The 27,807-nt window shown below is 47.6% G+C and overlaps 1 protein-coding gene across 1 annotated transcript in view; it reads right to left on the minus strand.

Annotated features, from left to right (window-relative positions):
• The window catches only part of LOC126546159 (uncharacterized), a 97,878-nt gene that overhangs the window by 22,077 nt on the left and 47,994 nt on the right, over positions 1 to 27,807 (minus strand). The window contains exon 4 of the mRNA XM_050194278.3: positions 21,033 to 21,166. Within this exon, the coding sequence (XP_050050235.1) occupies positions 21,033 to 21,166 (134 nt within the window). The remainder of the gene's footprint in view (positions 1 to 21,032; positions 21,167 to 27,807) is intronic.

Below are 27,807 nucleotides of genomic sequence, written 5' to 3' on the forward strand. Positions count from 1 at the left end.
CGTTACGTCGCTAGTGTATCATCGCCGGCAACATCGCTATTCGGTATCGTCAGCTGAATTACCCGATGAGGCGGGCGCTATGCTTTATGACAAACAGCAATGTTTAGTTACAGCTGTAAGCGGGGTGATCATTTTTAGGTTTTCCGCAATTTTCAAATATCGCGCCGGTGTCAGATAGCAGAATTTTTGTCCTTGGGCTGGAATATTCGAAGAGGTGGACATTACTATCACGATAAACCGAAACACATAATCAACTAATTTAAAAATCCACCAATAACCTTCTTAATTGATTACTTTACGCCACATATTGCAATTTATGAGTTGTAGCCGGTGAGATTGCGAGACGTATCCATTTGAAATGAACCTCCAGGATGGCACCAGTTCGGATACATTATTTCCCAAAGTGTGCGACGAAACGCATGGGCGTTCCGGTTGCGTTTGTGCTTCAATGCGTATAAGAGCGTCTTGCTAAAAAAAAAAAAAAGTAAGTGGAACAACAGTGCATTTTTACGGCGAGTTTGATGGCGCATATCTCCAAACTGATGTCAGTCTGGCAATTCATTTCAAATGGATGTGCCTTGCAAACTCACCGGCTAGAATTCGTACATTGCAATATGTGCCGTAAAATAATTCATAAGGAAATTAATTAGTGGATTTCTGTTAATTAGTTGAATCTGTGTTTCGATTTCTCATGGAAGCATTATCCGCCTCCCTGAATAATCTAGCTCAACGAGTAAAATTATGTTATCGGCAACAGGCGATTTTTTTTTAATTCATGAAAAATTAAATATCACCACCTCGTATAACTAAATTCAACTGACGAACAAGTTGTATTCTTTATGGGCACGTCTATTTATTTAAATACTATAGAGGCATGGTCAATTTGGGAGCTGTTTCCAGGTATCCACAGCCAAATTTATTTCAATATTCTGCTTTGGGGAAAGTAATACGTTTCATATATTGCTATCCATGCAGAGGATGTACATCAGGTACCACAGAACAAAGCTGCGGCGGAAAGCCACCGCACTGAGGCTTATTTTGCGCGTGTATATGTCGAAACTGGTGCTACAGTTCCATGCGCATTCCTATACTAAACGAACATGTCCCCGAGCACTGACCGGCTGAAATTTAGCAAATGCAACACGCGCCGTAACGCAATTACGAGTTAAAATATTGTAACACGTTCATTAGCTGACTGGCCATTTCATCTGTCACGCTATGTCCGCCTCTTGAAGCAATGCGGCGGAAGTGGAGGAATCGCCCTGTCACGAACAATTTTACAGGATCTTGCGCAACCCGTTAACATGGCCTTATCGATACGAATACGGCACATCGCACGCACATTGAAAAGACGTGGGTTCTTATTCCACCTGCGGCCAGTTGTTATTTCACCTACTTTCATTTCCATTTATTTACCATTTCTTCACTTCAATTAGAACTACAAATAATCTCCCCTATGCTTTCCTTGGTGTAATTGTATGTTGGCTTATGATTGTGACTAATAATCAAAATTGGGCCCCTCTGTTCCCTTTCCAGTTATGATATATAACTGAAATATGCGGAGCATAATCAACCTCTATATATAGCTTTCACAGATTCTGAAAAAAAACATTTGTTTCAGTAGAGGTACCAGCAGTCATGAAGGCATTACGTAATCAAGGAGTGCAGAAGGCATACGCGAATATCTTGGAAAATATTTACAACGATTCCACAGCTACCTTGCTTCTCCACAAGAACAGCAGAAAAAATTGCCCCGCCATCCCGACCCTGCGAATGCGGATGTCCAGCGAAGCTGTTGAAAAAGCACTACACTTGCTGTGATGGGGTATGAAATGTTTTGTTACTTTAGAATAATGGTATCCATAATAGCTTTGTGGTCGCTGTGGTACACCGTGATGGATTCTGCGACAGTTTTCTCTACATTCTTGGCGAAGACCAAATCCAAATACGATCTGCACCGCGTGGTTGGTTGATTGGGGCCGTTGTTGCACGTGAGTCCAAAGTTGTCCCTGACAAATAACAGGAACCAGTCCTTCTTGTCGAGTTTCGCAAATGTCAACATTAAAGTCGCCGACGATAACCACTGGTCTGCCTCGCTCTTGTCTCACCCATGCAAAGTGCTTTCGCGCGAAGTTCTCAATGTCTGCTCTGGATGTTCAAGCATGCCAGTACTGCGTAATAAATAAATTAACGTTATTAAAACTATCCGGCGGCAGGCACAGGAGCTCTAGTAGAGAAGCACGATATTGGTACCGTTACTCCACGGACGCATGTATCGAAAAGCGGCATAAAACGTCCTTAGAACTTTTTGCGGGCTAGTCATCAAATTTGTGGTTCGGATGCTTGTTTTGTGCTTGTTCTTTATTGAAACGAACGCTGTTCTTTATGTTGTATGCGTGATTCCAAAGAATGTATGCCTGCTTCGCATCCGCCGCGGGTCGGCCCGGTATTGCACTACCTCCGGGATCGGCCCAAATGTTTGCCCACATTCGCGGACTCGACAAATGCCGAACAACGAGACGCTAACAGCTTCGCTGTAAAGGCGCACTTGCTATAGCCACCATCATTCAGCGTTTAGTTACATGGCGGCAAAAACTTGCGAATGCGACGCTGATACCAGCTCCTTTCCATGCGTATATTGAGGCGCGTCATTTTCTTGGCCACGCGACACGCGCCTAGGCCACGCGACACGACACGTTCCTAGGCCACGCGCCTAGGAACGCAACGGAAGAAGACTACGGGGAGGGGGAGCATAGTTTGAGCGCGGGAACACAGCACAGGCCTTTTAACTTGTTATTCAAAATGGAGGAAATGAACTCTACGAACAAGAGGACGCGACGATGAACGATGGGGAAGCTCGCGCGCCGCCCTGGCTGCTGCTATTCCGTTTCCCTCAGGCCTTTCCCACTCAGCGAGGAAGAAAAGATAACAAAAGCGGTAAGACGCGGAAGAAAGAGAGACAGATACTGGTGACCCCAATGAGTCATTACACCCGGGCACATTGCAGAGGGAGTCGACGTATACGTCATGCAGCCGGCGGCAACCCTTTCAGAGAGGAATCAAGTGAGATTTAAAGCCATGTATCCGCCTACAGAATTAAACGCGTCGCTGCGAAGAATATATATATATATATATATATATATATATATATATATATAGCAGGATAGAAGAGGAGAACACTGAGTAAGAAAATTAGCAGCCGGACCGTAGTGAAAGAAGGATTAATGGCGAGGTCGGCTAAGCAAGCGCCCACGCGTCTGTCCGTGGTGCGGCGTGACGAAATACACGTCGCCGACCGGGGAGGAGGGCCGGGAGACTCGGAGGTGGGGGGAGTCGCGGTCTCGCGTCTCCGCAGGCGACCTAACCGGGGCATAAATACACGCGGACGGACTTGAAGCCGTCCTTGAACGCAGGAGCTCGGCGCTATTCGACGCTGCATGGGGAACAACTCCGAGATGACTCGCGGACCGTGGCGCGAGCTTGGGCCGCCCGCTGAATTGACGCGGCTGCCGCCAGGCTGACGCCCGGCGGCTGAACGTAAGCGCCCTATAAAAGTGCTCCGTCCCGGGTCGGTCTTTACGAGCTGCGTGTATACCGAGGAGTGCACGAGGCACTCCGCGGTCAGTGCGTCTCTTCGGCGCTGAACTATGGGCCGCACACGTCCGGAGGGATGGTGACGCCGTCGCAGCCGACCCTGAGACGCCCCACCGCCAACATCGATCGCCAACGGCGGCGCCTGTGTAACGAGAACTAAGCTAGGGACCGTAGGCGTCGCGCCGGCAGTGTTTTGAAACGGAACCGTGCGGCGTTTTTTGCGCTTCTGATTTTTTTTCCCTCCCACGGCTTTGCTGTGATCCCCGCGTGCCCCTCCTTCCTCATTTCACGCAGCGGCTCCTTTTCCCGCCTCTGGAGAGAAGCGCTCGGCGTGCGTATCACGCGTGCAGTGCAAGCGCAGAATGAGGGGGGGGGGGGGGGGAGGAAAAAAAAGCTGCGTCGCATTCCGGCTGCCCGCTCCCCTGACCGCGCGACGGCCGCATGCAGACGACGGCCCTCGAGAGCCGCGATGGATGAGAAACATAAACAAGACGCAGAGTACGCACGTACGCCTGCACAGTCTCGCGCAGCGAGTGTGTGCATATATCCGGTATGCCTTTGTGACGTAAGAATTACGCCGCAATCGCACTCGGGTAACTGGAAGCCGCAGTGGATGGCTGCACGGCATATATGCCCATGAAAAAGCACGCAGCCGACGCGCTATCTACAACATCAGCGGATTATTTTTTATAGACACGCTGTTTTCAAGGCCGCATCGGAAACTATACGAACGAGCACCGAGGGAGCAGCAGAGAGTGTACAAAAGGAGTTGCAGCTCGAAACAACAGGTGGCGGCTGGTCGATTTGCCACCATCACGACAGTGTGCGTGCTCGCTGGCTGGCTGGGGACAAGCGCGGAGGACGTCCCGGCCAGGCGCGCTCGCAAACGACTAATTTGAAAAAAAAAGAAAGAAAAAGAAAATAAATAGAGACTGGAATAGAAAAGCGGCGCGTTGCAGCGGCGGACGTTCCGTCACGCCGCGCGATAGCTAGAGCAGGCGCAGCGCATTATGGGCTGACGAAACTGGTGGCGAAATGTCTCTGCGATGAGAGGCCGGACGCGAACATTACAGTGTCGCAGGGGAATGTCTTTTTTTTTTATGAGGTTATATTAAAGAAGCACTGGTACACGTTTTGTAAGCGGTGTCAGAGCCCTGCAGCTTAAAGTGACCTATATTGAAAGAGAAAGAGGACATGCGTGCTGTATAGGAGATCATGTATTATCGACGTCAAATGAAACGTGAACAGCGGAGAGCATAACTGAAGGTGAAGCGCGCACTGTCCAGTCATCACCATCGACAGGCGCGCTCATCCGATTTGAACGCACTGCGCGATGATGCTCCCCCTTTTCGTTTCTGTTCTGGCTCTTTTATTTCAAAGCAACAAAAGAACAATCGCAGAAGCTACAGAAGCTACAATGTCACCTGCCGTGGTTGCTCAGTGGCTATGGTGTTAGGCTGCTGAGCACGAGGTCGCGGGATCGAATCCCGGCCGCGGCGGCCGCATTTCGATGGGGGCGAAATGCGAAAACACCCGTGTACTTAGATTTAGGTGCACGTTAAAGAACCCCAGGTGGTCTAAATTTCCGGAGTCCTCCACTACGGCGTGCCTCATAATCAAAGTGGTTTTGGCACGTAAAACCCACATAATTTAATTAATTTAAGCTACAATGTCACAGCATAGGGCCATATAGTATCGCCCAGTGCAGCGAAAGCGTATGTGCCATATTGGCGTCAAATGAATCGCGAACGAAGGTGCCCGATTTGCGCAGTCATCATCAGTGCGCCGTCATCTTTTCTCGCCTTCATATAAAAAGGAGCCCCAGAACAGGAAAATAGTGTATGGTGTGAACACCGTCGCGCAGGGCAGTTGAACCGGGTGTGCGCGGCTGTCAACGGTGATGAGTGGACGGCGCGTACTTCACCTTCAGTTACGCGCTCAGCTGTTCATATTTCATTTGACGCCGATAGCACACACGAAGCGTTTCGTCGCAACGTATCAAGGCAATTGCCAAAACCATGCACAGGTCAGCACACTAGCCCATATCCGGAGTAAAGCGGCCTGTTTAAACGGCTGTTAAAAAAGGGAAAGTGGGATAAGATCACCGAAGAGTCCATTCGGGGGCTCTAAGGAAACGCCGACAAATCTGTCGGCGTTTCCGCATGCAGTCCATCCGAAGCCATATACATTCAAAACAAGCCCGTAGAACCGTGGAGCCCGTAGAACCTTTGTTTTCCGGCGGCCAAGTTCCGCACGACAACGATTCCGCGTTGACAAGCACTTGAGAAATGTTATGTATGTAAGACGCGACGTTGCGCAAACGAAAAGACGCCCTGAGTGAATTACGACAAAACTCTTTCTATACTTGATCCCGTCGCACGCAGGAGGACGGAAATTTACAATGTCATACATTGCAAAAAAAGAGAAAAGATACCACCGCCCAAGCATTTCGTACAGATGGTTAACCAGCGAAGCTGAAACGTGCGGCCTCGGTGTTTATCACGGTGAATCCAGACGGTTCATTAAACGACGGCTTGGTATGCTGCCGGGTCCTCGGTACGCAGTTACTGCTTGCGCTCGGCTACACAAGCCTGTTCTTGTGCCCGGGCTGCAACATCGGCACGGCGTAGACGAGCTCGTTCCCGCTTCTGCTCGCGGCATTGCTGATCGAAAGCTGCCTGCTCCTCGGAGCCGGAGAGGAACTGCTGCGCGGGCTCTCGGCTGCGACGGAGAGCTACGACGTCACTACTTGCGCAGCTAATCGCGCGCCTCTCGCTCTTTCTTTCGCGCATGCGCATGGGGTTGCGCCGGAGGAGATTTCGGCGTACAGGCGACAGACGGATGAACGAATCGGCTAGCCACATACACCTTCGCTGTAAAAGCGTAGCGGCGCGCATGTGCCTTCATTGCATGGTGCAATCATGCATTACAGGGAGAGGAAAAACGTAAGGCGAACGAGAAATTATGGAATCTTTTGCATTCCGCCCCTATCAGGACGCGACCACCGCGACCATAAATCAAATGCGTGCATGGCCTCATGTTCAGCTGCACCGGAGCCATCGCGGCGGCTTCGTTTCTTCATAAAATAACAAGTTGGCCGTAAATCAACTGTTGTTTTCTTTCTCAGTGGTGGAACATCCATTTCACTTTTCGGCACAGGTCCTGGCGCAGGCAAAAAAGCCGATTATGCGCAACAGAGAGTACTTTTGGCGCAGGGTCCAATGCACGTGTGCTTAACATACAGCATGCAATTTTAACTGATATAGTCGATATATTGTGGATACGGGTCTGCGCGAGGCTTACCCTGCAAGCGCGGTCAGCAAAGGACGCGACGCTCCTCGACACCGCGACGCACAAAGGGCGTTATGGCCGGGTTCGTCGATATGGCGCAGAGAAGGCACCACAGAGAGATCGCCAACAAACGCGTGTTTATTAACCCCAGATTCAACACAAGTCACGGCTTGTGCGCAAAGGCTCACCGCAAGATCGATCAGTACCATCACGCAAGATACTCATGTCATGCCATGTACTTACATTAGGGAGTTCTCGAATAGGGGCCGCAAGAAAATAAAATAAAATAGCGTCAGCGCCACTGCGCATGCGCGAGACGCTAACAGGTTTTTGCGTTTGCGTCGGCGTCTATTTCACCGAAATAGCGCAGCGACCTTTGCGAAACATTTACATAAACCTTTGCGTCAACAAACTGTCGTCACCCATCGAAATGGCGGCTCTCGCCGTGTGCCACATTCGACCACATTCGCTAATACCATTTTTAACTGCACCACGTGCGATTATGATCGCAGCGGCTCTTTTGCAAAGCCCCGCTATCACCCATAAACATCGAAAAAGCTCAGCTTTAATTCTAGAATGTGACATCCTTCTTTGGCAAACTCCGTACGTGGTACCACGCAGGTTCGATGAGCACCGAAACAAAGCGCTAGCAAGAGGGTACAGCGGTACTACATTGTATTTATGTCAGAGAAAAATGCGCGAATGACAAACCGGACGGCTCCGACGGGCCCACAGAGTTGAGAAACTCTATGGACAGGCCCCTGCTTCCTCAATTCTATAATGGTGATGATAGCGTTCTGTTGGTTTCGATATCAGTTTTGCCAGCTACGAAGCATCGACGGAAGCACGGATTCGCTCTTATGCATGCTTTGGTGCAGGATGGCGCAATTTTCCACTAAAATGTCATTTTGGCGCAGGATGGCGCAACTGTTCCACCACTGCTTTCTCCATGTTCGTGCGCATGCGAAAATCTATGAGCATGTAACTTCTTTTATGCTGCAATAATTCACAAAAGGTTCATGCGGCTGGTTTTTATTTTTTCGGTTGAGGCGGAATTGAAGGTTAAAGTATAGTTAAAGAGGAAGGAACCACAGGTTAGATCAAACCTTGTGCACAGTGGCTGAGCGGAAGCGACAGCCCACATCCGAGAACAACAAAGGAGAAAAAGAGAGCTGTTAACATCGGTTTATTCTTATGCACATCGCGGTAACGAATTGCGTTGTCTGCACAGAAAGAAGCGAGTCGGGTAGGTGGGATGATTATTCAATGTTACCTACTCCATCGGAGGCATATAAACAAGAGCCTGGCACGTTCATACGAATATGGGGCATCAATGGTCCGCGCCGTGCCGATCTATTCAGTCGTAGTCACCAGGGAATTGAGCTTGTCATCGCCCGCCGCGCCAATGACCTAAGATCCACAAGGCGGACATTACACTGGCTTCTGTCACGATCGGACGCATTGCTGGAACGAGCAGAGAGAGCCGTATACATGCGGCCGAATGAAAACAAAACGGCGGCCTGGAATGAGTCACGAACGCGCGTTCATGACATCCCACGCTTCGGTCGGGCAACGCGCGTCTCCGATGGCCTTTGTCGCCGATTACGGCTGTCATCGGTGGAGCATCGTTCAGAAACAACGCAGAACTGCTGGGTAGGCGGTGCATGTACTACACATGCGTCAGTGTGAGACATGAAGCATATCCGACGTTAGCGCTACCTATCTATCTATCTATCTATCTATCTATCTATCTATCTATCTATCTATCTATCTATCTATCTATCTATCTATCTATCTATCTATCTATCTATATCTATCTATCTATCTATCTATCTATCTATCTATCTATCTATCTATCTATCTATCTATCTATCTACGTCTTGGTGCTCTCATGTTCGTTCCGTTAACTTGGTATACGCTCCCCACACACTGCTTCGCATAACATCGATTCCCACAGGGCGTGGGATCTGTCGGCTTCTTTCTTTTTTTTTTTTCCTTTAATATATCCACGAGAATATCGGCTATCCCCGTTGGCTCTCTGATCCACATCGCTCTCTTACTGACATTTTTTTACTCCGTCGCTCTTTGCGCGGTCCTTAAAGTATAAACCCTATGCAAGCAATCTGCAAGGTTGTCGCATCCGCTCATCGCCTATACAATTGGAACCCCACGTGATCGACGACATTGAGCGGTACATCCGGTGTTGCCGGTATGAGGAAGAAAGTACGCGTCGAAACTGGCACGACGGATGCTATAATAATTTAAGTTGATGTGTTATGACGTAAAGAGCAGCATAAAATATTTCTGAAGGTCTTGCAGTCTATAGGTTCTTATCCTTGACGTATCAAAATTCGTTCCTTTGCTCGTTCCGTGCGACAATCGACAGTACTTGACTGATTTATACATCCAGTTCCAACTTCGCGATATTGGCTAGTCGCTCGCAGCACTTCCGGGGGACGAGAGACGAATTATATTTCCAAAACCGAGCGATCGAGCGACAGGAACGAGCGATTTGTTCACGCGACGGCCCGTTTCGTCGCTCGAAGTCGTCGCTCGTCGCTGTCGCGCACAAAATCGCTCTCATGGGGTTTGGGCTTAACTTGTTCTCGAACTTTGTTAACCTCCAAGTTTCTGTCAGATATGTTAGCATCAGTAGAATGCAGTGATTGTACACTTTTCTTTTCAACCACAGTGGTAAGCTCCCAGTCAGTATTTGGTAATGTTTGCCGTACGCAGTCCAACCCATTTTTTATTCTTCAGTAAATTTCCTTCTCAATGATCAGGGTCTGCCGTGAGTAACTGACCTAAATAAACGTACTCTTGCACAGAATCTAGAGGCTGAATGGCAATCATGAACCCTTGTTCCCTTAGCAGGCTATAGGACATTACCTTTGTCTACAACATCGAAAGGACCTACCGTCACAGAAGAAGGCCGTGCAAGCGCTTTTGCGCTTTTTGCGATCTACCGGCCTGTGTGAACGACTTTAACTGGAACGCCTTTTGTGTGTGTGTCTCCATGTGTGCGCGTTCCTTTTTTTTTCCTTTTTTTTAGCGTTTTCCTCTCTGCCATCTTTCTAACCCCTATCCCCCATCCCCAGTGTAGGGTAGCGAACCGGAGACTCATATCTGGTTAACCTCCCTGCCTTTTTTTCTTCATTCTCTCTCTCTCTCTCTTCTGCATATTAATCTTCAACACCACTCTTACACTCTCTCTGTTAAGGTCCTCAATCACTTGTAATTTGTCCCCAGAGTTGCTGAATACGACAATGTCATCTGCAAACCGAAGGTTCTTGAGATATTCGCGTTCCCAGCCTAACAGCTTGAATGCGTCTGCTAAGCATGCAGTGAATAGCATTGCAGAGATTTTGTCTCCTTGCCTGACCCATTTCTTGACCCATTTCTTGATAGGCAATTTTATTAATTTCAACCCGCCGTGGTTGCTTAGTGGATATGTTGTTGGGCTGCTAAGCACAAGGTCGCGGGATACAATCCCGGCCACGGCGGGCGCATTTCGATAGGGGCGAAAACAACCGTGTACTTAGAATTAGGTGCACGTTAAAAAAACCCAGGTGGTCAAAATTTCCGGAGTCCCCCACCACGGACGGTGCCTCATAATCAAATCGTGGTTTTGGCACGTAAAACCCATACTTTAATTTAAACATTTTTACTTTTCTTGTGGAGAATCAAGGTAGTTGTGAAATCTTTGCAGCTATTTCCCAATATATTCACGTATGCCTCCCGTACTTCTTGATAAGGCAATTCCTCCATGACTGCTAGTATCTCCACTGACACCAATGACAGCATGGGGAAAATTCACTTCATTTCTATTTATTTATCATTTCTTTAATTCAATTAAAAACTACGGATAAGTTCCCCTATGCTGTCCTTGGTGTCATTGTTTGTTGGATTCTTATGACTAATAAAAATCGGGCCACTCGGTTTCCTTTCTTCTCGTTAAATATATAGCGAGAGTCTCGAATCCGGCAGTTTTGATGCCTTCAGGTAGCATGTGTGGGTTTATTGACCAATTAAGTGCCTTCACCCAAAAATTCACGTAGACGTGACACCTGTAACAGAAAGAATGTTCCAGATCCATCGCCAAGGCCGTGAGTGGTGGCGCTGGCTAACATTCCCATGATTAGTTCTAGTAGATAAGCATCAATACCCCAGCAAACGAAAGGGAAAACGGCGCCGCGGCAGCTGAATTGGTAAGAGCATCGCACGCGTAATGCGAAGACGTGGGTTCGTACGCCACCTGCGATTATATATATATATATATATATATCAACAGCCTGGTTACGCCCACTGCAGGGCAAAGGCCTCTCCCATACTTCTCCAACTACCCCGGTCATGTACTAATTGTGGCCATGTTGTCCCTGCGAACTTCTTAATCTCATCCGTCCACCTAATTTCTGCCGCCCCCTGCTACGCGTCCCTTCCCTTGGTATCCAGTCCGTAACCCTTAATGACCATCGGTTATCTTCTCTCCTCATTATATGTCTTGCCCATGCTCATTTCTTTTTCTTAATTTCAACTAAGATGTCATTACCTCGCGTTTGTTCCCTCACACAATCTGCTCTTTTCTTCTCCCTTAATGTTACACCCATCATTCTTATTTCCATAGCTCGTTGCGTCGTCCTCAATTTAAGTAGAACCGTTTTCGTAAGCCTCCAGGTTTCTGCCCTGTACGTGAGTACCGGTAAGACACAGCTGTTATGGACTTTTCTCTTGAGGGATAATGGCAACCTGCTGTTCATGATCTGAGAATGCCTGCCAAACGCACCCCAGCCCATTCTTATTCTTCTGATTATTTCAGTCTCATGATCCAGATCCACAGTCACTACCTGTCCTAAGTAGATGTATTCTCTTACCACTTTAAGCGCCTCGCTACCTATCTTAAACTGCTGTTAAAAAAATTATGGGGCTTTACGTGCCAAAACCACTTTCTGATTAGGAGGCACGCCGTAGTGGAGGACTCCGGAAATTTCGACCACCTGGGGTTCTTTCACGCGCGCCTAAATCTAAGTACACGGGTGTTATCGCATTTCGCCCCCATCGAAATGCGGCCGCGTGGCCGGGATTCGATCCCGCGACCTCGTGCTCAGCAGCCTAACACCATAGCCACTGAGCAACCACGGCGGGTGTAAACTGCTGTTTTCGTCCGAGATTGTTAAACATTACTTAATTTTTCTGCAGATTAATTTTTAGACCCACCCTTCTACTTTGCCTCTCAAGGTCAGTGAGCATGCATTGCAATTGGTCCCCTGAGTTATTAAGCAAGGCAATATCATCAACGAATCGCAAGTTACTAAGGTATTCACCATTAACTCTTGTCCCCAATTCTTCCCAATCCAGGTCACTGAATACCTCCTGTAAACACGCTGTGAATAGCATTAGAGAGATCGTATCTCCCTTCCTGACGCCTTTCTTTATTGGTATTTTGTTGCTTTCTTTATGGAGGACTACGGTGGCTGTGGAGCCGCTATAGATATATTTCAGTATTTTTACATACGGCTCGTCTACACCCTGATTCCGTAATGCCTCCATGACTGCTGAGGTTTCGACTGAATCAAACGCTGTCTCATAATCAATGAAAGCTATATATAAGGGTTGGTTATGTTCCGCACATTTCTCTATCACCTGATTGATAGTGTGAATACGGTCTATTGTTGAGTAGCCTTTACGGAATCCTGCCTGGTCCTTTGGTTGACAGAAGTCTAAGGTGTTCCTGATTCTATTGGCGATTACCTTAGTAAATAGTTTGTAGGCAACGGACAGTAAGCTGATCGGTCTATAATTTTCCAAGTTTTTGGCGTCCCCTTTCTTATGGATTAGGATTATGTTAGCGTTCTTCCAAGATTCCGGTACGTTCGAGGTCATGAGGCATTGCGTATATAGAGCGGCCAACCTTTCTAGGACAGTGTTCCCACCATCCTTCAACAAATCTGCTGTTACCTGATCCTCCCCAGCTGCCTTCCCCCTTTGCATAGCTCCCAAGGCGTTCTTTAACTCTTCCGGTGTTACTTGTGGGATTTCAAGTTCCTCTAGACTATTCTCTCTCACCTTATCGTCGTGGGTGTTACTGGTACTGTATAAATCTCTATAAAACTCTTCAGCCACTTGAACTATCTCATCCATATTAGTAACGATATTGCCGGCTTTGTCTCTTAACGCACACATCTGATTCTTGCCTATTCCTAGTTTCTTCTTCACTGCTTTTAGGCTTCCCCCGTTCCTGAGAGCATGTTCAATTCTACCCATATTATACTTCCTTATGTCAGCTGTCTTACGCTTGTTGATTAACTTCGAAAGTTCTGCCAGTTCTATTCTAGCTGTAGGGTTAGAGGTTATACATTGGCGTTTCTTGATCAGATCTTTCGTCTCCTGCGATAGCTTACTGGTATCCTTTCTAACGGAGTTACCACCGACTTCTATTGCACACTCCTTAATGATGCCCATAAGATTGTCGTTCATTGCTTCAACACTAAGGTCCTCTTCCTGGGTTAAAGCCGAATACCTGTTCTGTAGCTTGATCCAGAATTCCTCTATTTTCCCTCTTACCGCTAACTCATTGATCGGCTTCTTATGTACCAGTTTCTTCCGTTCCCTCCTCAAGTCTATGCTAATTCGAGTTCTTACCATCCTATGGTCACTGCAGCGCACCTTGCCGAGCACGTCCACATTTTGTATGATGCCAGGGTTAGCGCAGAGTATAAAGTCGATTTCATTTCTAGTCCCGTCGTTCGGGCTCCTCCACGTCCACTTTCGGCTATCCCGCTTGCGGAAGAAGGTATTCATTATCCGCATATTGTTCTGTTCTGCAAACTCTACTAATAATTCGCCCCTGCTACTCCTAGAGTCTATGCCACATTCCCCCACTGACTTGTCTCCAGCCTGCTTCTTGCCTATCCTGGCATTGAAGTCGCCCATCAGTAAGTGTATTTTATTTTGACTTTACCCATCGCCGATTCCACGTCGTCATAGAAGCTTTGGACTTGCTGGTCATCATGACTGGATGTAGAGGCGTAGACCTGTACGACCTTCAATTTGTACCTATTATTAAGTTTCACAACAAGACCTGCCACGCTCTCGTTAATGCTATAGAATTCCTGTATGTTACCAGCTATATTCTTATTAATCAGGAATCCGACTCCTAGTTCTCGTCTCTCCGCTAAGCCCCGGTAGCACAGGATGTGCCGCTTTTTAGCACTGTACGCTTCTTTTGTCCTCCTAACTTCACTGAGCCCTATTATATCCCATTTACTGCCCTCTAATTCCTCCAATAGCACTGCTAGACGCGCCTCACTAGATAACGTTCTCGCGTTAAACGTTGCCATGTTCAGATTCCAATGGCGGCCTGTACACACATATATATATATATATATATATATATATATATATATATATATATATATATATATATATATATATATATATATATATATATATATATATATATATATATAGCAGCTGAGGGTGGTCTGCTCTGGACCACCGTCCGTTGCACAGTTCGCTCTTCGAAGAGGCAGGACGTGCGTCGAGTGAGCCCCTGAAACAACGCTTTGCAATGCGCCGAACGCGGTTGGTTAAACAACCGATCCGGGACCTCAAACAGATGCGACGTAATGACAACGCATTTATCTCGCCTTTGCCACTAAATTAATTGCCAATGAATTTACTTTATTTTTTTATGGGGCTTATATAATAAAGGTCTGCACCAAAAAAGTACGCGATATTCTGATCGGCATTTGACCAAGAGAGTCTAAGATACTGGGATAGCTGGTTCGTAGTGATGGGAAATTAGGTAACAATGTCAAACACAATAATAAAGTCGTTGTTTGCATAGACGCCAAAACAACGACTTTCGTATTTCGGCAACGGCTCCATCACCGCTTGATGACTAACAATTTCGTTTATACTAGTGTTTCCACAGGTGTCCACGTTATAGCGTGTTAATTAGCTGCACCGAATAATGCATTACTGGAGGGCCGTCATATGTACCATGGGCGCATGATTGCGGTCTTTCGCTGTTGCGACAGCGAATAACTAAATTTCTCGGCACAGAAGTAGCATTGAGCATTTTGAAAAGTTCTCGACGTGGCGCGAGATCCAGTGGCGGCGAACAGATCGCTACGAATAACAAAGTTTGGGCAGCTCGGTCGAGGCGGATTTTGTCGATTTATTTCGCGCCGCTAATGGCACGCACATAGCGTAATGCAATCTCACACTGCTCTGCACTTCAAGTAATCAGGTTTAGGAGGACGTGAGATTCAGTCCTGCCGTCTAGAAGTGATGAGAAATTTTCGCTAACAGAGCCAGACCAGCTATGTAGCTGCTGCAGTGCTGCCTTTCGTAGTTCTGGCACCGTAACTATGGAGTGCTCACTTTGGCTTACAGCTTTGGGTGTGGGATTGAGAACATCCACGCGTAATGAAGGCGAGTGACGTCACCAGAACGTCCTCCCGTCCTCGGTTTCGCGCACCAATCTCCGTGCACGGTAGTTTTTCCCGATTCCAGCTACAAGGGGAGTAAAGTGGCAGCGGAAAGAAGGGCACGCCAGTCACCCCACCCGCCGCGTAATGACCTCGCATGGCTTCGAGAGCAGCAATAACCAAAGTGAGTGAAATGATTTCCAGCTCCGCAGGACCCGCTTGCCTATAAGTGGTTTTCTTTATTTCTGTTCCCTTGGGTTTCATGCTGATGAACCCGCTCAGAGCGATTCGTTTTGCTCAATACGTCGGCCACGACAAGGGTTCGCTTCGATGACGTCACCCTATAGCGCGCGCAGTCGAGCAAAAGAGGTCGTGGCAAGACCTCTTGAGGTAATCGAAACGCGCCGCGAGAAGCCCCGCGGTTTACGTCCGCGTGGCCCAACACGGCACATTTGATGGCACATACGGCGTAAATGCGTTTTGAGCGCAAAAGTGTCTGTACATAATGTTGGAGCTCAACGCGAAAGAAAGCAAAGCGCATTGCTCCACTGGCGTCGCAATAGCTGAAGCTATAGCAAGGTAAATATACCTGGTAGTGAAGCTTCCATAGAACCCCATACGTTCAAAACATAGCGGTTCATCGGCGGTTCACGGGGCTCAGCGCCATCCGTGTAACAAGGGAACACTTCCGGCGGAAGAAAAAATAATGTGACGCCTTATCCGTTAAAAACAGAAGTGACTGTCATTTTGTTCTCAAAGGCGCGATTTCTTTTTGTTCTTTTCTTTTTCTTTTTTTGCCTGCCATTAGAGCTGTGTTTTCAAATACCCCGCCGTTCGACTTGATGGGCGTTTCAAGCTTTGAGCGTGCAAAGCGATGCATCAAAAGGGCAGGCGTACTGGTGTCGAAATCACACCCCTGCACAGAACAAACTTTCTTTGGAGGCCGACGAAAACCTTCGGCGTAGAGTGCTGGCCCCATCGTCGGACGCCAAGTCCGTCGGCCAGCGTAGTCGCACGAAAACAGCTAAACTAAACAATTATCTCGGGGTCGTAACTCAGTACTTTCAACTGGACAGGTTAAGAAACGATGAAACTACCCGCGCCACCAAATTCAGACAAACGTCGACAAGCAAAACAACACAAAGTACGAGTATTGGAACAAGTGAACTTTACGAGCGCGCCTTTCTGCACACTTCAAGAATTGCATTGCAAGTGATAGCGGCGTCATAGCTCTTATAGTGGGCGCAAAAAAAAAAAAGGTATTTATGGATAATGAGAAAGTAAAATAGAGTTGGCCTTTCTTTCCTCGCCACACGTATATAAAATTGATCAGCAATTTTATTTTCTTTGAATGAATCAAACAGTCTCCTTTTATTCAAAAGACGTTTTTCCCCCCATGTTTGTTCCCCCTTCACACAGTCGCGCTTCAATCGCTTATGATGTCGGTGACAATTTGTTCTGAACAACCAGAAGATTCGCGACCTATTTGGATCGGCCTTGGCTATGCAGCTGCAGTTCTGCGGCTGTTGCAGCTTTATTTAGCTGCTTCAGCGGTACGCTACATGAATGCATACAACGACGAGATAACAACAACAAAACTATTTGAATCGACGACACAAATTGTTACCACGTTTACTTCCTTGGCTTGCACAGAGAGTGCTCAAAATAAGCCGTTCTCGACCGGCACATAAGGGGCCATTTATATGTGACGGCTTCAGGCCCCTCGAAGCACTGAGCGCGCGAAGCTTAACATTCGCCAGGTGCATCGGTGCAGGGCCGTCGCGGCACGCAGCAAGCAAGGATGGTGGCAAATTGCAGCTCCCACAAAGGTGACCCTCGAAATTTGGAACATGACCGGCAGAATGGCGCATGCGCGAAACGTTCACGCACCGCGGAGGGAACTTTTCACGGTCACCGCCAAACATGTCCACAGTACTGCTGACCGCAGAGTTTGGATGCGTGAGCACCAAATGGCCCATTGCGCGAAAAAGCCGGCGTCTGTGGCAGCGAAACGGCACCTAGATTCCCATTGGCTGCGACGCCGCGTCACGTGCGCGCCTTGACGGAGCAGAGTGGGCGAAATGCATGCGCGGTAGGTGTTGCGTGGCGGGAGAGGGCATCGCCGAGACGCCACGTCACCCTCGCTCTCGGAAGCCTGTGTATCCGCGCGTTCCTTGGACGCGCAAGCTCTCGCATGCGTTCTAAGTTCGCCTCGGTAATCGCTCTAAAGAAATTAGTGCACAAAAAAACAAAATAAATTCAAAAGGAAGAATTTTTTGAACCTACAACCCCACGCTCAGAAGCCGAGTGTTTTACCCACTGGGTTAAACTAGCGCCTCCTACACAGCAGCTGGGCCTGTACACTCTGCTTTATGACATCATGCTAGGCGACAGCGGCTGCATTTCAACGGGGGCTAAATGCGAAAATACCCGTGTACTTAGATTTAGGTGCACCTTAAGGAACCCCAGGTGGTCCAAGTTTTCGGAGTTCCCCAGAACGGCGTGCCTCAGATCAGGTTGTGGTTTTGGCACGTAAAACCCCATAATTTAATTCATTAATTTACCATCATGCTACTTGGACCGAAATTTCCATTGCCAAGCACGGCGTGACGAAAGCGGTGACGTCAAAATCACCGCGGCTTACTCGGGAGCGTCCCCATTAAATTCTATGGCAGTCGGGCAAGGTAGCATGACGTCACGGATCCAAGTGCACCGGCCTTGTGCTATCTAGGAAGCGTTGACCAAGCGTAACAATGCACTCGCTTGCCTGCGAGGAGTTGATAACTCGAAGGACTGCTCAGCGGCGTTCATTTGGACATTAATGCTTTCGCATTCACAACTCATCAGAAGCGTCTAGGTGCCCTCGGGTTTTCGGAGCATGGAAGTGGCAAAAGGTTACGAGCTCGCAGCTCAGTTTCTAATTTATGCATGCAATGACTTCATGGGATGGTTGTGGTGGTATTGTAGCAGGTGGTGATAGCTTTGCCTGTATGTCCAGCATTTTTTTTTCCCTGAGCGTCTCATACGCTAACTCGGGTGCGTCATCAAACGTTGATCAACACAGTGTCTCGGAGGAAGCCAATCAACAGGCGTAGAGCTATTTTCCTGATTACTGCAGGCCCTCCAGGGAACACTACGTCTTCAAAGCTCGCGTGTGGAAGACCCTCCTTTGTAGGCCGTCAAGTATAGCGCCTTTCTTTCCCCTTCGAACTGCGGGCACAACCAGAGGAAGGGTTCCACATCACCGGGAACATAGGACACAAAGCGGTGAAGCGGATCGTCCGGTATTAAATAATCCAAACTTGGTTGTACAGGAAGCAAGCTATCCACTGCACCTTCCGGTTCCATAGCGTGCATGCGATGGCTTAGACAAAACTTGGATTTTTTTTCTCGGATGTCGTGACACGAAAACATTTCCAGACGAGGTTGCAGCACCAGGTTGCCATAAAAACTAGCAATGGAAAACCTCTAAACGAGCAGAAAGAAGGAACTGTAAGACAGAACAAAATCAGTAGCATTCCTTAATTCAAAGCAAGAAGAAAAAGAAAGCAAGACAGCACCTTCTTTGGCAAGTATGCCCCAACTATAACCGAACTTTATCGCACCATGGTGACAGCAAAAGCTTTGTTACTTTCAAAGCAAAGGTAAGTTGTCAACAGCATTTTCGTCTATTTTGTTTCAAACTTCTGAACGCACGGCGCACACTAAGGTTCTGGGAGACAACATTAAGTGATATTACTTACTTTTCCCAGTGTCTCAAAAGCAGAGGATCCGCAGTTTCTGAATTCGAAGTTCTGGCGTTACGATATCAAAGACGATGTAAGCGCTTACGTGGTGCCTTACGCAACATTTTATTAGTTGCTCAGTCGCAAAGAACAAACCGTGGTGCGTATAACTGCAGTCTTGCTCTTCTCGTGAGCCAATTGACTGATCATTTCAGAGCACTCCGACAATGTTACAACATTGTGAAAAGCAGATATCCAGCTTCATTTCGAGCTTGTAAGCAAGCTCTAAAAGTGATAATCCAAGCATATATATACGTATTGGAGAATGATTGGTTTCATCATAACACTTAGCTGCGCGGCCTTTGCAACGATGCGTTCTGAAACCGACCGACCGAACTTGCGGGTATAATAATGCCTTCGTATCAGCCACTCTCAATTCACGACAGACATTTGATCGCCATCATTAGTGGCCCCTGCTCGCTTACTGGGTACTTGCCACGCAAAGACGAGCACCTTTATTATCATCCCTTGTTGTGCATATATACCAAATTCCGCATCAGAACTTGGGTGATGAGACAATGGTTAACTTCTCCGTGACGCCTGCAGTAGTTCAGGTCATGAAGTTGAATGGATGGATATTACAAGCATCCCGTTTGAAATGGGATGGTGGCGGATGCCACCAAGCTCGTCATTTTTACCTTTCTTTCATTTCTTTTTTTTTCGCCCATTTTCGGTCTTTAGGCCCCGCGGTTCGTGTTATCAAACCACTGACCCTGAAAGAAATCCAGTGCCCCAAAATCTATTCTCAACGTTCCCTGCGTTTGCTCCCAGTCGTCTTTTATACTAATTTCCAGCGCAGATTTATTAAGCTTTCCTTCACAATGCCCAAATCCTAATGCCTCTGGCAGGATTACTATGTCCTCGTTGACCTCTGCAGTGCACTCTTAGGCAAAGTTACACCCTTTGGGGTGTATTTCTGCCACGCAACAATAACCGTCATCTGTCTTGCTTGCGTTTCTTTTCTTGAAAACGCTGTGAGCGCTACTTTCGATCCTGCCGAGAATGCTGTGTCATGTTGATAACGCGCATGCCGTTGGTGATTTTGAAGTTCCGGGCTCGCAGCGTTAAAGAGAGGAAATGCGGGCAAGGCAGATGACGACTGTCGTGTGGCAAGATACGACCAAAAGGGTGTAACTTTGTTTCAGAGTGTAGACGCAAAACTCACTTATAAGAGCGTTTTTTCACTGGTTGGCCATGGGTTGGCGTACGGGCGTACCAGCCACTCATGATAGCAGTCGGTGTAATCACGACAAGCGATAACAAATCGCGGACGGTACTTACGTAAAATACGCTTTATGAAAGGTCCCAAATTCACAAAGCTCTTCGTTCGTAAGTGTTCTATAACAGGGCGTCCCACGTAACTTGAGCCAAATTTTATAAATGTGCAAATGCCACGTAGCTGGACATAACCGCTCTTTGCTGTCGCTTGGAGATACTCATATTATTTGTTTTCATACCGCCTAACTACATAATTAGTCTTAATTGATTAATCAACTTCTCAAATATTATAGCTAGATGAAAAGTGTCAATGAGAATAGTTGAGCAACACGAAAAACTCGCGATACAGTTTTCTGTTGCTCGACACGTGCTACATAAGAGTGTTTTTCCAAGCGTGAAACAAGCCCGCGAATACACGCAAGGTGCTTCGAGCGGCCAGTCGCGCGGCAAAGTATTCGCGGGCATCTTTCATGCTTGTAAAAACACTTTTACGTAGCGCGCATTGAGCTACAGAAAACTGTATCGGGAGTTTTTCATGTCACTCCACAATTTTCTCATTGACACTTTTCATCTAATTACGCCACATTCACGGGCAGTGCACAACTGCGCGTGACGTGCTCGCAATGCTCTCGCACAGGACGGGCACTGCCCTGAACGAATGCAAAGAACCGGAACGGGCATTTCGCATGGGGCGTGTTGTGTGTGTACGTACCTCTCGGTCGTTAATCAGCCAGTGGAGAGTGGGACCCGCGCTGGAAGGGCCGCTGCTGCAAGTGGCGTTGATGCGCTCGCCGATCCGGTAGCGGGCCTTGATGCCGGTCAGGGTCGGACCCTGCAGGTCGGCGGCTGCCAGGGCCATGCCGGGAAGAAAAACTGGCGTTAATGCCGCAGCACGCGCGCGCGAGCTCCGCAAGGGCTGTCGACCGCAAGGCTCTCTTATGTGCGCAGATGCAAATAATGGCTGCCTTCCAGGCTCATAATAAACCAAAGAAGGGACGACGAAAAAAAAAGTTTAGAAGGTAACAACAATGTTACAAATGCTCCGAGCGTACAACGTCGAGGACACGTACAAGATGAGGATATGCGCACGAAAACTTACGTCACCGTGTGTCCACCTATCCAGCCAGTGAGCCTAGAGGTTCACAGAACGGCTCAGCTTGTTTTAAATGACAGTGTTTTAAATGACGGCCAGCATCTCCGGACTGTGAGCTCTACCGTCTTCCTGAAACCTTGAACCATACATGCGATATGCGCTTGCCTTCAGCACGCGCACGAGTGGCAGGTGTCTGCTGTTTCCTTAGCTCGTCTTAATCACCAATATTGACAGCAACTGTGTCGAGCCGCGAGTGAAACCCTTTTGGCGATGCCGGAAAGTTGCGCCCAAACAGGTCGAGAAGGTGCTCATTCTCCTCGAAGGCCGCCAAGAGCGCGTCAACAGCAAGGAGACACTGGCCAGTGTGCACGATGTCATCCGCGCGCTTGAGCTCAAAGTGAGCCTCCAATGACACCAATTAGGATTGCTATTCGGGACATCGTCAAAGCCCGCCTTACTGCTGAATTCACCATTTTGTCAGTTTTGATTGGCTTGCTGGGCTGCTACGGCCTCTGTGAATGGCTCAAAACGCAACATGACAGGATTTGACAGTGTATTCTCGGGGTGCTATATTCCGGGGCCAAATTCACAAGGCTTCTCGTGGGTAAGTGCACTGCCACTGACCGGCTGCCTTCGCTAATGATATGTCGAGCATCAGCATTAGTAGGAAATTGGCCTTACACGAACAATTCTTGCGTCAGAGCTTTGTGTGAATATCGACCCAGAATAGCACCCCAGCACGATGACTTTCGGGGATACTTTCACTTTGGTGAGATTTCGCGTGACTAGCACCGGAAGCCATATCATAAGAAGCCAACAAACACTGACACCGAGGACAACATAGGGGAAATTACTTGTGCTTAATAAATTAAATAAAGAAACGATAAAATAATAGAAGTGAAAGTGGATGAAAAAACAATTTGCCGCAGGTGGGGAACGATCCCACAACCTTCGGATTTCGCGTGCGATGCTCTACCAATTGAGCTACTGCGGCACCGTTTCCCCATCCACTTTCTTGGGCATTTATGTTTCCTAGAAGCCTGGGAGTGTTAGCCAGCGCCACCACTCACAGACCTTGGCGGTGGACGTGGAACAACCTTTCTGCCGCAGGCGTCACGAGAACGTGATCTTTTTGGTAGAACGCATGCAACCGGTCATTAAACCCACACATGCTGCCTGAAGGCATCAATGTCGCCGGATTCGAGACCCTCGTTATGTAATAAACGAGAGGAAAGGAGGTTAACTGAGGGGCCCGATGTTTATTAGTCATATCATAAGAAGCCAACAAACACTGAAACCGAGGACAACATAGAGGAAATTACTTGCTTAATAAATGAAATAAAGAAACGATAACTTAATGGAAATGAAAGTGGATGAAAAAACAACTAGCCGCCGGTGGAGATTGCGAAGGTTGTGGGATCGTTCCCCACCTGCGGCAAGTTGTTTTTTCATCCACTTTCACTTCTATTATTTTATCGTTTCTTTATTTCATTTATTAAGCAAGTAATTTCCCCTATGTTGTCCTCGGTGTCAGTGTTTGTTCGCTTCTTATGATATGACTAATAAAAATCGGGCCCCTCGGTTAACCCCCTTTCCTCTCGTTTAGCACCGGAAGCGTCATCCTTCCTACTACTGTGATAAGACAGCGTGCTTTGCTCTGTGCCAAGAATGTTGTAGCTTGTGCACGCCGATGCCTGCGGCACCTCGTGCGAAATCTCGCAAATTATCCCCAAACGCGTGGTCGTCCGTAAATGTGGCCCCAGGTTGTCTAGTTCCGCTATTTTCGTTACGTTGGTTGAAGTAATCACTTTTTCTATTTAAGAAAAAAGGAAAAAGAAAGAGACTTGCCACAAGAGACCTATAGTTGACTTTACCATTTATTAGCTCACATTCTGCGTTTTCAGCAAGATGAATTCAACTGAACCAAGTCACCGGATCCTTCTATTTCTCGCTTTTTGTTTCGCCGGCGACTCGTACGGCCTTGAGAAGTTCCAGGAAAGTTTAGCCGGTTGCGTCCGCCTGCTAACTGTTTCGTTTCGCGTGTCCACCACGGGCCGGCCGGCTGCAAAATCTCTTCGACGGTGCTGTCGCCCGTGGACACGGCGGAAAGGATCGATGCACGCACGGATGCGGTGCGATTGACCCTCTGGTTGTTGTGCGTGGCCAATCCCGGACGGTGAGGCGGCCGTAACCTTGACAGCACACGCAATGATCGGCGCGGCACTTGGCCGCGTCGTGGGCAGCCGCTGTCGGTGGGGTTTGGGAGAGTAGGCGCGCATCCAGGGAATTTGTACCGCGGGCTGGTTGCACCTGGGCGCGCTGCCGTGTTAACTGCTGCACGCAGTCGCATCACGACTGGCTGGTAGCTCGACTTCTGGCGTAACAACTTATTTTACAGCGAAGCTGTTTACCTCTAGCCCCTGTATGCATCCCCCGCATACTGCTGATCCATGCATCGAAATTGCCAACGAGCACAAAATTCTCGGAGTTATTTTCATGTCACACGTTAGCTGGGACGCGCAGGTGCATGCGCAAAAAAGTTTCATTGGTCACGGGCGCGGCTACAGCAGCGGCTGCGGCGTATGCATGGCAGGTGCGGTGACCGCGGCGGCGCTTGTGTCGGCGTAGTGCGGCGGCGTATTAAGAAAAACGTACGATCTCATAATGTATGCAGCCTAAACAGTTTCGCTGGTAACCCGTCCCCATATATATGGTGCGGCCCCACGATTTCTTTTTATGCGAAAGCATCAAATGGCCCATCGAGCGAAACAGCGGGCTTCCGTCACGCGCGCGCCTCGACGGAGCAGGCGAAAGGGACTGCGCCAACAGCGCGCTTGCGGGAGCGGAGAGGGCATCGCCGCGACGCCAAGTGACCCTCGCTCTCGGAAGCCTCCACGCGTTCCTTGCCCGCTCTCGCCTGCGTTTAAACTTCGCCTCGGTAATTGCTGTCAAGAAATTAATGTATAAAAAGAACAATGTATTTGATAGGAAAGACGTCGGCGGTAGTGAGTTACGAACCTACGACCCCACGCTCAGAAGCCGAGTGTCTTACCCACCGGGCTAAACCAGTCAAGCGTCTCAAAGCGCTCGCTTGCCTGCGAGGAGTTCATAATTCGAAGGACAGCGCAGCGGCGTTCAATTGGACATCAATGCTTTCGCATTCACAACTCATAAGACGTGCTTAGGTGTCCTCGGATTTTTCGTGTTTGCGAATAGGGGAGGGGCGCTGCTTCTCAGTCAATGACCCAATAACCATCGCTATTCACAGCCTTTCGATGATAAAGCAAGCGCATTCTGAATTCCACTGCAGCAAAATGCGGACGCTGCAAGTCACAGAACTCCAAAAGGTATTCAGCGAGACCACCTCCCCCCCCCTCACCATTTTGACGTAATTCACAAATGCAAGGAAGTGCTGCAGAGCTCGATATAGCCAAAGGTCGTTCAAATGGCGTTATCAGTGGGATGTGTAGCACCTGCAGCAGATTCAAGTTGCGCTCCTGCAGAGTTCTTTTCTTTTTTTTTCCTCGTTTTTCGTGGAGACACTGCAGCTGGTGTACAATGACTGTGACTGTGAATTTTTGCATAAGAATCGCCGTCAATACTACACCTACCAACATGAAGCATGGGGGTGAGGGGGAGGTATTTTGAGATATTCGCTTATTTTTGCGCGTGAATCAAGCACGTCGCTGTCATACTGTATAATAGTATAGACATATATTATACGTTTTCACATATCCATATTAAGACATACCTATACATAACGAAAGTTATGCTAAACAGTACACATCGTCGCAGCGATAATTTCGGGGGGTGTCAGAAAGAACCTTCTAACCAACCTCCAGGTTATACGGCACTGCAAAACACTGACCTTGACCTTTCACCACCGTAATCCCTGATTCAGCTCCGGTTCTAGCATGACTTCTTTGTGCACGGCTTGCAGTGGTGCACTTACAGCCAACCGAAAAAGTTTGAAAAATGCAGAATGCGCAAGAAGCTAAATTTTGTCGCATTTTCGCCACTGAATCTAGAATTATGAGATGCACTGCGATAGGGCCCCGCACGGGTTATAGTATATCAAACCTTTCACTTCTGGGGAAGGTACTTGACCCGGAATGGAGATCACTCCCTATACAGTGCTCATATCTCGCATGATTGTTCAGACGCTGATTTGATACCACCGGATGTAGCAAGTAAAAAATATCAGTTTCTATTGAGCGTGCATAAAGATGCTGATTTTCAATAGTCTGCTCGTCGAGCTGAAAAACCATCTAATCAGCCACTTTGACCTGATAAGACGTTCGGACCAAACCTATGCTACAAACGCCGCACTCGTATACCAGTTCGGAACAAGAGTCCTACATATATCATCGCATGGCGGAGCGGCTCTTCATATAGCGATCGCAATTATATGGACACTCCAAGCGAATCTTTGCCGTCGTCGCCGTGATGTTCCGTACAATTTAGTTATATATATGATATATGCCAAGCCTTGCTTTATATGACATGCGGTATATGCGTGTTATATTGCCACCACCGATCTATCACTAAAGTTGCTCACGCCAGGTCTTACATTCTTGACAGAATTATTCCTCGGAATTTTAAGAATGGAAGCCCGCAAACAAATGTCATGAAACAAAACCCCGACAGCGCGTGCCTTTTGCTTTAAATCTTCTTCTCAGACTCAAATATTAAAAGTGCGAAACAATATAACAGAACTCAAACCTGAAAGTGATGCAATTCTATTGGCGCGCGGCTGTGTACTACCTCCGGGACCGGCCCAGAAATGAGGTTCGAAACGTGCCGTACACGGAAAAGTGCTTGGTAGTAAAATCGCTAAGAAAGACGTTGGCTTTAATTAATAAATATGAATGAAATTCTCCGATTGCAGGATTCAAACAGAGGACCCCCTAAGCACAAGTGCTCTTGTTACTTAGCTTAGGTTTATTTCAATTCATACTGCCACAACAGCTACGAGTCTCCGCACTTCGTGTAATATTCTAACAAGTTGCTATCGCATTCATTGCGTCGCTGTTACGGTGAAACTGTGATATTTTAAAAATGCATAAACATTTCTATACCTACCCAACAAGGAAATATGTCTGCCCGTAAGAACAATTGCTAGAAATAAATTAATGTATAAAAGAAAACAAATTTGAAAGGAAAAGCTTTGGCGGTGGTCAGTTTCGAACCAACGACCCCCAGCGCTGCCGAAGGTGAATATATCTGAACAATATGAATGTGTTGTGCCGGCGGCACAAAACACCTCAAAGTAGAACAGTTTCTATGAAGGTGTTGTTGAAAGATTTGGTGATGGTGGAATAAAAGCTATCTCTAGGACCACATGCAGGTAGAGTCGACTGGGAACACTGTAGACATCAGAAAAATTCAGATTTTGCGAAAATTTAATGCCAAGCGCCACGTCCCCCATGCGTTTCGGTTCCGATGGGGCGTTCCTTCACCGCCCTAAATGCCACAGATCTCTGAGGGCTCACGCGCTTCGCGTGAGCCCTCAATGAGTCAATGAGTTGATAAGCATGATAAGAAGTGATGAAGAGTGATGAGGGGTTATAGGTGTCTCATCACGGTTTATTATGGTTCGACGTGGGTGGATAAGGTACGTGCTAGAGAGCGATAACGGCTTAGGATGGTCGGAACAATTCTGATAAGCTTAATAAGTACCGATAATAGTCGGATCATGTCCGAGAAGCTTGATAAGGACTGATAAATGTTGCTAAGGGTCGGATTATGTGCGATAAAATTGATAAGGACAGATAAGGGTTGATAAGGCTCGGATCGAGTCCGATAAGGTCGATAACAACCGACACGGGTCGACAAGGGTTTGTACTGATCAGATCAAGTTTCATAACATTGATAATGGCACCGGGCTGTGTGGAGATGAGCAAGTGGCACAATGCTTACGCATACTTAGACAACTCCCAGAGGAGCTTCTGCGGGATCTTTTTTTTTTTTTTAACTGGAAGCTGGGCAGCTATTATTTCAAGTACAGGGGTGATCAGCAGGTAGCGCGCTTCATAGCGCTGTAAAAGTGTATCCCAAAACAATTTCTCCCAACTGGTAGAAAAATATACAGAAAAAATTTGAAAAACAGTGTTTTTCGCACCAACCTATATATACACACACGTTTCGAATGCACTTGAGAAGCGAAGAGAACACCCAAACGATTGCAACCGAGCAATATAGAAACTGGCGAGCCGCTTAATACCAACATTAAAGATGCGCATTTTTATGCGTCCCCGCGCAGGTACAAGATACATTTATATCTGATACCAGTAACTCCATCTACAGGGAACTACCTATTCGCGCGCAATCTCTGCATATTTTGTTGTTCTCTTTATTCATAACTTTCGGACACTGTCACGCCACAAATGATATC

This window comes from Dermacentor andersoni, chromosome 1, assembly GCF_023375885.2.
Source record: "Dermacentor andersoni chromosome 1, qqDerAnde1_hic_scaffold, whole genome shotgun sequence".
Classification (NCBI taxonomy): Eukaryota; Metazoa; Arthropoda; class Arachnida; order Ixodida; family Ixodidae; genus Dermacentor; species Dermacentor andersoni.